The sequence below is a fragment of the Colias croceus genome, chromosome 20 (genome assembly GCF_905220415.1).
Source record: "Colias croceus chromosome 20, ilColCroc2.1".
Taxonomy (NCBI): Eukaryota; Metazoa; Arthropoda; class Insecta; order Lepidoptera; family Pieridae; genus Colias; species Colias croceus.
The window spans coordinates 1,187,635-1,200,574 of NC_059556.1; the positions used below are offsets into that span (position 1 = coordinate 1,187,635).

At 34.7% G+C, this 12,940-nt stretch overlaps 3 protein-coding genes across 5 annotated transcripts; 2 read left to right on the top strand and 1 right to left on the bottom strand.

Moving 5' to 3' along the window:
- The first annotated feature begins 96 nt into the window (after nt 1-96).
- Nucleotides 97-4,620, top strand: LOC123700934 (DNA-directed RNA polymerase III subunit RPC4). 3 transcript variants are annotated; one of them, XM_045648313.1, is made up of 10 exons: nt 97-148; nt 234-392; nt 533-660; nt 964-1,076; nt 1,575-1,707; nt 2,284-2,367; nt 2,754-2,860; nt 3,036-3,134; nt 3,710-3,817; nt 4,378-4,620. In XM_045648313.1, exons 2-10 carry the CDS (start codon nt 235-237, stop codon nt 4,534-4,536), a joined length of 1,089 nt encoding a protein of 362 aa, XP_045504269.1. In that variant the 5' UTR covers nt 97-148; nt 234; the 3' UTR covers nt 4,537-4,620. The 3 variants fall into 3 exon arrangements, with proteins under 3 accessions (XP_045504269.1, XP_045504268.1, XP_045504270.1); XM_045648312.1 differs by lacking the exon at nt 97-148 and having other exon boundaries at nt 155-392; XM_045648314.1 differs by lacking the exons at nt 97-148; nt 2,284-2,367 and having other exon boundaries at nt 155-392.
- A 334-nt stretch (nt 4,621-4,954) lies between these two features.
- On the bottom strand, nt 4,955-6,053 carry LOC123700743 (probable 28S ribosomal protein S26, mitochondrial). Its single transcript, XM_045648061.1, is given in 3 exon segments — nt 4,955-5,162; nt 5,165-5,258; nt 5,482-6,053. Coding segments are annotated over 3 exon segments (639 nt in total). The 5' UTR covers nt 5,950-6,053; the 3' UTR covers nt 4,955-5,085.
- Nucleotides 6,054-6,533: 480 nt separating this feature from the next.
- On the top strand, nt 6,534-12,704 carry LOC123700764 (calcineurin-binding protein cabin-1-like). The gene has a single exon (XM_045648086.1). It carries the CDS (start codon nt 6,590-6,592, stop codon nt 12,611-12,613), a length of 6,024 nt encoding a protein of 2,007 aa, XP_045504042.1. The 5' UTR covers nt 6,534-6,589; the 3' UTR covers nt 12,614-12,704.
- The last annotated feature ends 236 nt before the right edge of the window (nt 12,705-12,940 follow it).

The following is a 12,940-nucleotide window of genomic DNA, read 5'->3' on the forward strand; positions in this document are numbered from 1 at the left end:
AGTGCACCTAAGAAAAATTTTCTTATCCCACATATTATGAGAAATGGTAACTCCAAAATAAAAACAGCTTGAGTTTGGCTTGAGTACCATTGAGTACTTGACAGCTGTTGTCAAAACCACCAAAACAAGCATTTTGTAAACATCTGTGGTAAATATCCCAAGAATTCGATCGTTTATTATACGTACGAACCACGTTATTTTATTTATTTATAAAAACACAGTTTATTTTATAGAATGTCCAACTCAAACGATAAACCTAATGGTGTTGAATCAAATCCACTACAAAGACTTGCCTCTTTAAAGGCACCACGAGATCTTTTACTGGGCGGTGTGAAACCAAATAAAAAGGTATTCACACCAAATCTGAACGTAGCACGTAATAAAAATAAAGGGTAAGATTAATTTATTGAACTATTTATCAACTTAGGCCTTCTATATGATGCTTAATATAATATTTAAATGAATATTCTGTCACTACTTCTCAAGAAAAAATTATTAGATAAAGGTTATTTTTAATCATTTAATATCCCAGCCCATCAACCGCAGCGACCCGTGAACAGAAAAAGGATGAAAGAAACAAAAGGGATCGTAAAAACGATAAAAATAAAAATTTCAAAAATGGTCCAAACATTATTAAATCATCAGGTGTATTCTCTGAAGGTAATAACTAATAAGTGCATTCTAAGTTAAACGATAATATAGGACGATCTTATATCTATACTAATATTATAAAGCTGAAGCATTTGTTTGTTTGTTTGTACATGCTAATCTCTGAAACTACTGGTCCCATTTGAAAAATTCTTTCGGTGTCAGATTGTCCATTTATTACTATTAGAAAGGCTATATGCTATATATCATCACGCTAAAACCAACAGGTGCAGAACAATGCGGGTGAAACTGCGGGGAACCGTTGGTTGTTAAAGATTTATGAAAACAGAAAATTTTGAATATTCCGTGTTTCAGGTATTGGTAGTGCGGAGAGGCATTCGAGTAGGGCTTCATATGGAAGTGGCAGAGAAGCTAACACTGCACCCACATTACAAAAACCAACCATTAGAATCAAGGATGCTGTTAGAGTATGTGGCAATATATTTAAATCTATACTAATATTATAAAGCTGAAGAGTTTGTTTGTTTGAACGCGCTAATTTCGGAAACTACTGGTACGATTTGAAAAATTCTTTTGGTGTTAGATAGCTCATTTATCGAGGCAGGCTATAGGCTATATATCATCATGCTACGACCATCAGGAGTGGAGGCATGGGGGTGAAACCGTGCTGAGCAGCTAGTTTAAAATAAAAGCTAATTTTGTAACAATCAGACCATTGGCCATTTGTGTCTATTTCAGACGATTTAAGTAGTAATCTCTGTAACAATACCGTACCTATAGTAGGTACCTTGTTTTATTTTAAATTGCCAAAATACTGTCCTCTTGCATTATCATCTATTTAAAATTTGATTCATTATAAATATTATAAATCATATTATAATAATTTGATGATAGCCAGATATATTTTGTAATTTAAAGTTTTTCTATAGTTAAATGGTTTCATGCTTTTATTTACAATATTATAGATAGACACAGATTTTGAAGAGCAGAAGATAAAAGCCATCCTCAGTGAAAATGGTAATGAAATAGAGGAAGCAGAAGATTTCAAAACAGTGCTTGACGCTGATGCTCCAGTTAAACTGCCTATGGATGATGGAGGTCTGTGTTTTACTACTGCTTATGGTTTTTAAACTTTTGCCGAGAGAGGCAATCTACACTAATATTATAAAGAGGAAAACTTTGTTTGTTTGTTTGATTGTAATGAATAGGCTCATGAACTACTGGACCGATTATAAAAATTCTTTCACCATTCGAAAGCTACATTATCCACGAGTAATATAGGCTATATAATTATATATAACAGGAGCGGAGCCACGCGGGTGAAACCGCGCGGCACAGCTAGTATCCAATAAAAATAACAAATATATAAATAGCTAAAATAAAATTCAACCACCTAAATAAAATATGCTAATCTCACTTTAGATTTTTATGTGTGATTAAATAACAAAATACAATTTCATATATAGTCGATTGCAGTTAGAATTCCAAGTTTCAGCAAAATGAAAATATGCATAGCATAACTACATTATAATTTACAAAGAAAGTTTAAGGAATAAATGGACAAATTTTATTTTCTAATAAGGATTTTGTTCATTTCATTACTTGTATTTATCTTATTATCACATAAAAAAATATACTCATTGATAAATATATTTCAAGCCAACTCTTTTATAGGCTGGTCGATTAACCAGAAACCCTCAGTCACTGTCAAACAGGAAGTTATCGTCAAACAAGAGCCAACTGAAGACGGTGATCTATGTAAGACCATGATAATAATACAAGCACCATATAACACTGTATGAATGATTTCAATTCAGTGTAAACGGTGCAAAAGAAGACAGCAAATATGGCTTGCGAAGTTCCGAAACGTTTATATGTTATCGGAATATTCTTTGTTGCTTTTTTGATATTTTGATAAGATAACATGTAAACTATATTTGTCTCGCTTGTAAATATAAGGGAATAGTATGCGATCCTGCTCGTACATTTCGCACGCGGGTCGACATGAATTAGTTTTGTTTAAATTATTATTACTTTGACACAGTTGTGCTTCTATTTATAACATTAAATCATCTTAATAATTTATACAAAATATCACATCATCATCAATATTTATAAAAAATGTGTTATCATTTTTTTCTCAGTGGCAACACCAGAGGAAAAGCCGATTCCAGATATTAAAGACATTTTTGAAGATACAAATGTTGCCAATTTATTAAAAAGTGATAAACCTACCCTCATACTTTTACAGGTAAAATTCAAATTCAAACAGAATAGTATTGAATAGTTCCAACATAAGATATTTATGTTATCACATTAATCTAACATAATTATAATTTAATATGCAAATAGAAAAAATAACAAAAACAGATTACATAGGTATAACAGCTGACAAATTTTTATTTAAAATAATATTTATTTTCTAGTTATCTGATACATTACCTGGTCGAGGCGGGAGCGGCGATGAAGATCGCAAGAAGCCTATCAACTTACCTTCAACAAGTGAGGAGACTGAGCAAAAACCGGTAATATTACACTTTTTAATTTTATTGTTACTCGCAGTTGCAGATGTACATTTTCATATTAAATAATTCAACTAAAATTTAACTGTTAGACCGGGAGATACTGACACAAAATTTCGAGTCATTTTTAACAGGATGGCGGTTCTACAGGGGTCTTAGTACGCAATGACAAAAAGAAAAACGATGGTGTGAACGCTGGTACCGGCGGCTTAGTCGCGTGGGCGTTAGTCGAACTCGTCGGAAAAATAGCGAAAGTCAAACGATTTTAAAAAATTCACAGTTCACGCAACATCGAGCCGGTTCTTACTTACTTTTTTTTATAAATTATTTTACTAAAGGCCACACGCACTAGCCATAACTGCACGGCAGTGCGGTCGGACCTTTAGTCTGCACCGCTTATTCGCGGATACCTCATATATTTCCTTAGAGCATATTTCTATAAAAATATGAGGTATCCGCGTCACCGAAATTACGCGCCACGGCCAGATTTGACCAATCGGCAAATATGTTGCGCTGTGTTGCGTCGCGTAGTTGTCTAGTGTGTCGGACATATACAGCAATGTTTATTTTTTTTTCAGGTCGATACGCGATGTCACTTATCAGATTTAGAAGAGGGTCGAATCGGAAAGTTGAGGGTGCATCGGTCGGGAAGGGTCACACTCGCATTGGGCAGTACTATCTTTGAGGTAAGTACATAATATATGGCAAAAACATGTACATTTTTAAATCCTATATTCCTATTAAGTATATTCTTGTTCTTGTATCTTATAAGACTAGAATGGTAGCTTAGTATTTTTTTGTTAATACATCTATAATTTTTTTAAGCTATTGCATAGCTTCTATCGCGGGCCTTGAGCGCAGGGACCGAATCGAGAAATTCCATAACGAAAAAACCTCACGCTCCCCACTCCGACGCGGACGGGCGGAGGTCATAGCATGCAATAGCTTTACCGCGGCAGTCCCCGAGTGCCACACGTCTTTTTTTTTAAATATACTTTTAATAATTTGATTAAGACGATTAAGTAAACAGCTTAGTATTGTTTCTAACCAAAACAAATCTTATGCACGATTTTATAAAATCTTTTTAACATGAAGAAGAATATGTTTAAAATAACTTTTCTTTCCCTAATAGCCATCAATAAAGCATCACATTACTTCTATAATGTTGAAGAGTTGAGAAAGAAATGATTTTAATCCAAATTTAATTAAACTGTGATATCATTTATAATTCGTTAATTTGTTTCAGGTATGTTCTGGAACAAAAGCATCATTCTACCAAGAAGTTGTCTCAGTGAATGTGAATGATGCAAGCCGGTCTGCCAACCTGGTGTCCCTGGGACCACTACAGCACAAACTAAATATAACTCCACACTGGCAGGCTATGTTTGATGAAATGTCCATTTAACTATAGTTGTTAAAACATTATTATGAAACTGTACATAACTTTAAATATGCCAATACTAATAAGAATATAGTTTATAACAGCTAATTGTGTTTTATTTCTTCTGTTGATCTGTGTTCCCGATGACTACAATTTGGAGGTCTTCAAGAGGAGAGTGAACTGGTACATTTTAGGGAAGCGCGCTCCATCTTAGGCCACATCTCAGCTTACCATCAGGCGAGATTGTGGCCAAGCGCTCCCCTATTATACAATTAAAAAAAAAAAAAATGAACATTTTGAACTTTTCATCTAGCATTCATTTATAGAAAATGTCAGAAAAAAAAGCAAGGCTTTGTCATCCAACCATCCTAAATTAATTCCCGTACTGTGTAAACAATTAAATGGGGAATTTTTAGAGTATGGTTATAATTAAAACACTAAATATAACTAAATTTATCTATTTCTAACATATTATTAACAATTTTCACAGATTAAATAATTTCCTATGCCCAGGTTTCTTTCATTTGTGATGCATAAGAAATAGGTATTTTATTATCTTTCAATACTTATATTTTAATTTGCTGTCTGTGCCTGCTTTTTATTGTCTTCATATTGTATCTTAGTATCTCGGCCGGGAAATTGTCTTCCGATAAGTCAATCGCGAAATTATAATCTACTTGGTTGGCTAAAACACTATCTATGGTTGCTTCCAAGTTTTCTGGAGTTATAAATGTTGAACTCAGCTCCTAAAACAACAAAATATATCATAGCAAGAAATTAAGAAGTATTAGAAGTACAATTATTTTAAGTATTTATTTTTGTCAAGATAAAGTATCCTACCAATTATGCACGAAAAATAAAAATTGATCAAGCTGTTGAGGAGTTTATAGTAAACAAACTTTTACATTGAATTTTATATGTATGGTAAATGTGGAAGATAAAATTGTTGCTAAATATAAATTTACAAACCTTTTCCCGTTTTATTTTTGACGATGCCTTAGCAAGTCGTTCCCTCATTTCGCGATCTTTAGCCTCCATACGAGCGAGAGAGTATTCTTCCATTTCCATCAACTCCTTCTTTCTCCTCTCTTCTCTTTCAGCAGCAACTTGTGCGTTCCACACATCATTTATTTCTTCACAACGCTGCCATTCTTCCGCTTCTAAACGCTGGGACATTTCAGAAGTAGCACTTTCTAAAGTTAACTTCTCTCGTAGGAAATCTTCAACATAGAATCGTTTTACTGCACGCATCTGTGTTTTATAGTTATTCGTTATGCGGCGCAGTTCTAGACGTTCATCCTCTGAGATTTCTGGTCGTTTTGGAATACGATATATTTTAGATTTAGCCACTGGTAGCCAACGGGGTTTGCGGTGTGCCTCAGCACGTTGGATGACTATAGGCAACGTGCGATTTAATAAATACTTCTGCGATATCATTTTGTCAATTCAATGTAAGGAGTATTGTGAAATAACTTAAATTTTAACCACTAAATATTGAAATAAATATACACCATCTGTCAAAAATCACAACATAACCTCCAAAATTCAAATCCACTAATGTCACAGAATGTCACAGAGAAACTAACCAAATGAACATCACACCGTGTGATGTTCATTTGATTCATTTCATTTCATTTTTTATTCATTCATTTCGTGTGATTCACACGAATCACACACTAATATTGCCATTTGCCAATCTCTATAGGTACTATTCTGTGGTACTATTATTTCCTTTCGATAATAGTTCTTTACACATTAAAAACCTACATTATATTATTTGCATTAAAAGTATAGATAGAAATACACTAAAATTTGTTTTAGTTTCAAGATCCCTGTGCAATCTTTAAAAACCATCATATTCATTTCTACATTATTTTCCTAGCAACACCGATTGCTGAGACTGCTGAGGCTGAGACATATATAATCTGTGTATATAAGTACTTGCTCTGTGGCTGAGACTTGTTAATTGACAGTTAATAATTTTGACAGATGCAGATTTGTTTTTGTAAAAAATTAAGCAATCTGCCGGTGTTTACACTAATAAATTGAGAATACATGAAGATAAAAATAAGTGAAAATGATTAAAATAGCGGCATTGAATACAGAAACGGAAGAAGATAGCGGTTCAGAAGAGGAGGTTTCCAGAGAAGCTTTAGAACAAATAGCATTGCAGCAGTATGCCAAGGTATTGGAATTACAAAGGAATGGTAACCTGCCCGATGCTACGCAACTCATCAAAGATCTATTGGACACTGAATTATTATACGATGTCAAGAAACCAGCGCCTGGTGAAAAAATAACTGGACCATTATACAATTTAAAGTATGTGTGTTACAAGAATCTCGCTGGAATGCTCAGTGCTTCAGGTGAGTTAGAAGGATCAATGGATGCGTATACCTCGGCATCAGAGCTCGATGATACGGATGTAACTCTTTGGCATAAGCTGGGCTTAGTATGTTTACGTGCCAAACATTACGAGCGCGCATTGTACGCTTTCGAACGGGGTGTGGAAATAAATCCACGACATTGGCCATGTATCGATAAAATTGTTACACTCCTCCTTGGATTAGATTTTAAAGAACAATGTATTGCTGTCATCCATGATGCTCTTGAACTTGATCCTGGTTATTTGAGAGGAATAGTTTATCGTCGGCATATTTATACTGTATTCCGCCACATGAAAGATTATATGGAATACTTACATCCCATTTACAAGTGGGATCTAAGCAAAGATGAGCCAGTTGATGAAAAAATTGCACAAAAATTGTTAAAAGAAGCCGATGAAATATATGAAACATTTATAGAGCAACAGAGAGAAACAAAATTTACATATAAAATGCCTGATCTCACATTGCAAAAGCCTATATCAAATTTAACATGGGAATCAGTTGGGGAATCTTTAGTTCACATGCACCGTTACATAACAGAGAATGCGCTGAGTCATGCTGCATTCATTCAATTGGTTTATGAGAAAGAAGTAAAAGAAGAGAAGATGGAAGTATGTGAAGAAGCACAGGAGAGTGATAGCACCAAATTGGCAGATAATAAACCAGATGAAACTGCCACAGATACAGATAAAAATACAGATATTGTTACATCTGAAAATGAAAACAATGATATGTCTGATAAAGAAAAACCAGCAACGGATAATGAAAAAGTAGAGAGTGATATTGAAATAATAAATGTAGATCAGTCAGCTGAGACTACAGCCGAACAGAAAGCACAGAAAAAGGCACCAGTCAGAAGACGAGGCAGTGCACTAAGCTTTCTAGAACAATGGGTGTGGTGCAACAAACGCAGGTCTGGTCGCAAAAAAACAAAGCAAGATACAATTTATGATATATTACGCAGAATGGTTCCTGAATCTCTAGTACCAGAGTTGATTAAGAAGAAAGAAAATGAAACAAGAGAAACGTCTCCCACTGACTTAACAAAATTGTTTGAGGAAAAAGATAAAGACCAAGAAAAATCCTTTGAAAATGATGAATACTTTAATACAGAAGCTGAACAGAAAGATGTTAACGCATTTATTAACAAGTACATGGAAGATAGAAGAGACATCATTGACATGTTGAAGGATTATTTAAAGATTCTCTCACAGAAATGGAAATTACAATGGCCAGAGAACCTCATAAAATATTTTATAGAGGCCAATGAGTGTTATAATAACCACATAGATGTTCCAGCTTGTACTGATGACAATAATGAAGATCTCCTACATTATATAACTGTTAATTTATTAGTTGAAGAATTTTGCATAAATAAAAAATTGAATACTAAATCAGAAGAAGCAATATCACATTGCTTAAGTGTTATAAACCACATAGAAATTATACTTACTTTCAAACCTCAAATATTTGAAAGTGTGGAATGTCTAGAAGTAATACTAAGGCAGTTGTGGATAAAATTGCACATCTACATTCTAAACAAAGAGGAAGATTTCGCTTTAGACTGTTTGTACCAATTATTTGATCAATTTGAAGCCATGGGGGAACACAAAAGTTCCTACCGTTTGGAAATTATTAACTTTAGCTTTAAACCAATCATAAATGAAAATGAAGTAGTGGAGTATATAAAGTTTTTGGAACGGAATAAAAAGTTATCAACAGTTAATGATTTGTACAATCGAAAGTGCTATGAAGAAGTACTGGCAATTATAACTGATTCATTTGAGCATTGTAAGATAATTGCTAAAGAACAAGAGGAAGAAATGTCGTTGGATTTTGCAGTACAATTAACTCTTATCTTAGAAACTTACTGGGCTCTTAATAAAGTAGATGATTGTTTCCGTTGGTCATTTATATGTTTACATGAAGCATTAAAACATTACTTTAGATACACATCAGGCTCAGCAGATTATGAGAAATGGACTCTAACTATTGTTAAAATACTCACTTGTATGGAACATATACTTGAAACAGAAGGCTATTATTGTTTATCAGCTGTATCCCAAAAGGAGTTGAGTCAGGGACTTGAAGATATTATAAGAATTATAGGCCATCAAATGGAAACAAATACTTCTGACATGCCATTTGATACAACTTCTCCTTGGATCATAATGCACTATATTTTACAAAGAGAAGAAGATCAAGGTAGAGGGAGAGTAACAACTGACAAAGAAAAAGCTGAACTAGAAGAAGATGTCTCAGATCCTTTAATGTTATTGTTCATTGCTCATGAACAGTTGGGAAGTAGAGGTTGGTGCACTAAATCTGATGGCAAACTCTTACATTTTATTTTGGATTCAATTGTCCCACTTCTGCGTACACCCGCTCTATCTAAATGCTTAGAACAAGTTAGACAATACCTAGAGCAATGTGTTTATTGTCTGTATGGGCATCCTGAGAGGAAGCAAAAATTAAAATATATTGCAGACCACAATGCTACTGCACAAACATTAAATTGGGCTAAAGCACAACAAATATATGAGATTTACAGACCATTACAACTACCTGCTTTAGAAGGAAAATTGTCTGGTATATCGGCTGATACAGAATTGTTGTTTCATCGTATTTTGGGCTTATTGCCTCCAGAATGCGACCCACAAAAATATCTTCCGCAGTTAGAGAAATATATCAAAGGAGTAGAGAGCAAACTACCAGTCTTTCCTCCACTTTTACCTTTTAAAATGAAAGATATTTATTTCCTAATTGGCGATCACCATTTTAAAAAAGAAGAACGCGATATGTGCATTAAATATAACATGTTAGATATAATAATAAATAGAGATAGATTTATATCGTGGGCACAAATATCACTAGCAAAAGCCTTAAATCTAGTCAGGATTTTAAATTCTTGTCAGAATCTAAATAACGAAAGGGAGTTCCTAACACCTGCTAAATCAACTTTGCGATGTTATCAACGGTCGTTAGAATTAAAGCCGGATAGTAGTATATTGACAGAATATGGTAACTTTGCCTACGCAGTGCATTCGTTTTGCTCGCGACTCTTAAAACAAGCCAGTGAATTGTTAAGTATGGAAGATTTCGAAGCTCTCGAGAGACAGAAAGAAGATTTGCTTGATACCACACAAAAATGTTTCACTACTGTTCTTTACGACAATACAATTGAAAAGGCTAATGACGAATACTGGTTATTTTATTACATGTTAGGCAAAGTTGCAGAAAAACGAAACAAGCCTCCCTCCGTTTATTTGGATTATTACATGAAAGGTGTTAAAAGTTTACAAGAAACTGGTGCTACATATCCATCAAAAATAAGCTACAGTTCATCAACAAATTTCTGTTTAGAAGTTCTTGAATTGCATTATAGAATACACGCCTCTATTCTTAAATACATTGAACAACACGAAAATAAACCTATACCAGCTGCTGTTGGAAAAGTGTTCTTAAGCTGTATTGAGGAATGGCAACAAGGACCTTTTATAAGAAGATCGAAAAAAGATAACACTGATGGAGAGAACGAAAAGTCCGACGAACCCTCAATACACGCAGCTAATATCTTAAAACGTTCGATTAGCGACGCAGGAGAAGAAGATAACCAAGAAGGTAAAAGATTAAAATTAGAAGTCGCTGCTGCAAAGGTACGTCGATCAGCCTCATGTGATACGGAACGCATTAAAGAGGCGGCGCAGATGCAATTTCAGAGCACAACTGCTACAGATCCAGCTGCCGTTAAAGATACAGTACATCAAAATAGTGAACAAGCACCGATGACAGATGTGAACGTAAAAGACAAAGAGAAACAAGAAACTGTCGAAGTCGATGCAGTAAAACCAAACACTGAGAAGCAAATTGAAGTTACAACTGACAAAAAAGAGGAAAGTTCCAGTTCCTCGTCATCGTCATCTTCAGATTCGAGTAGTAGTGATTCTTCATCTGATAGTAGCACTGATTCTGGTAAAGATAGTGATACTTCAAGTAAGTCTTCGCAAGAATCGAAACCGCTTACTGATGAAGAAATTATGAAAATAGTTTTGGGATGTCAAGATGCTTTAGAGGATTGTGCAAGTCGTTTCGCGCCACATTATAAAGCTATTTATAGACTTGGCCACTATCACTTTTATTACAAGAAGGGTAAGAATATCGAGAGGTGTCGTGATCTCATGCTCTCTTCGTTCACGTGTAGATCGGGTAAAAAGTTAAGTGGTTTATTCAGTGAGAGAAGAAACAATAATTTTTTCAACAACATTTGGAAAATAAAATTAGAAGAAGTAGATAGGGCGGGCAGCTTTGCTTTTCATATGAATCGTTCTGTTTTACTCACAATGGAAATACTGAAAGAAATAGATGATCACAAAACTTTACTCGACTTGAGCATAAATCTACAAAAAATACCCGATGCAGATAAAAAATACTTACGAGATTCAGATCGAGAAGATCTCGCCCAGCAAGCTATTTCATTATGTGTACAATCATTAAGAGGACAAGTGGTTAAGTTTAGCCAACAGCCTGACTTAAAAAGTAATGATGTGGAACGTGAAGCTCTCAAAAGTTTGATGTTGGACATTTTTCGTGCGTATCAACGTGTTATAAAACTACCCAATTCCACAAACAATTCTACATCCACTAAACAATTTTCAAACCTCTTAATTGATGCTTATAAATTACTACGAACTACACCAGTTACCGAAAATATGAATTTACTAGATTTAGCTCTAAAGTATGGTCATTCATTAAAACAACAGGCTGCTGTTGCGAGTTTGGAGAAAAGTCAGAATTTCCAGAAAAAACAAGGTATTAAATCAGCTGAAAACACAAAAAGTGCGCCTATTCCAACTCCACAGATTAGAACGGACACTAAATCGCAGCCAATTACTGCTACTGCTTCAACTTCGTCTGCTCTACCGAAAATGTCACCGCATGATATCACTGCGGCGTTCCAAAATTATGTACCTTTTATAAGTGATTACCTAAATGCTCTACAAAATATTTCTTCACTACAAGCCCCTCTACCGGCTCTACCCATACAAAATTCATTTCAAGCTGAATTTTATAGGCAATTTCTGGGCCAGAGTCTCTCATCATATAACTTACAACTACCAAAGCCAAAGCAAAAAAGGGGGCCCAAGCCAGGGTCGACAAGAACGACTGTATCATCGCAATTGAAACATAAATCGTTCACGGGGGTTATACCTACAACTAAAGCGACACCTACACCCGTTATTACAAGTCTACAAAAGTCGGCGTCAGCTTCTTTGGCACCAAGTATGGGAACTGTGCTACCAACCTTACCAGCTTCGATGACCGTAAATTTACCAGCTTTTACCGGTCATTCCTCCCTACTCACTTCTCATGTTAGTACAAGTAGTGTTCCTCAAGCACATATGTCTACTACTTCAACAGTGAACACCGCTATTCACTCAAAACCCCCATTACCACATCAACAGGTGAGCCCTGGTAAGACATTGCAGGAAAAATTGGCTGAACGTCAAAAGATAAACCCTTCTGTCTCAAAAAATTTAACAGCTGATGTGAGTGCATCGATCAGTCGACTGCCGTCGTCGCTCACGATTACTAAAACATTGAAACAAACTTTACCTGCTAAAAAACCGGAAGCGAAGAAAACGCTTACATTCAATGAACCTGAAAGACCTAAACCTATTACGTCAGATGAAATAATAATTTTAGATGATGATTAATTATTATTAATACACTACCTACATACTATTATATGGTTTTGTCACACTATTTATTTATGATATTCTATTGTAAATATAATTAATACGTTAATTCAAGGTTTTTTATTTCTAAAATAACTAATACATAACTAAGTATAAATCTAAACTAGGGTACATATTGATTTTTCATTTCTTTCCAATTTTATGCTATAAAATCATAATTATAATGCTCTGAGTATTAATTATTCTGAATGGTGCGGACGGCGGACCACTTAACATCAAGCCTTTGCATGCACTTCCCGAAAAAAAAAGTAGGTAACTGTCCGCTTCTCGGAGACCGTCCGCTTA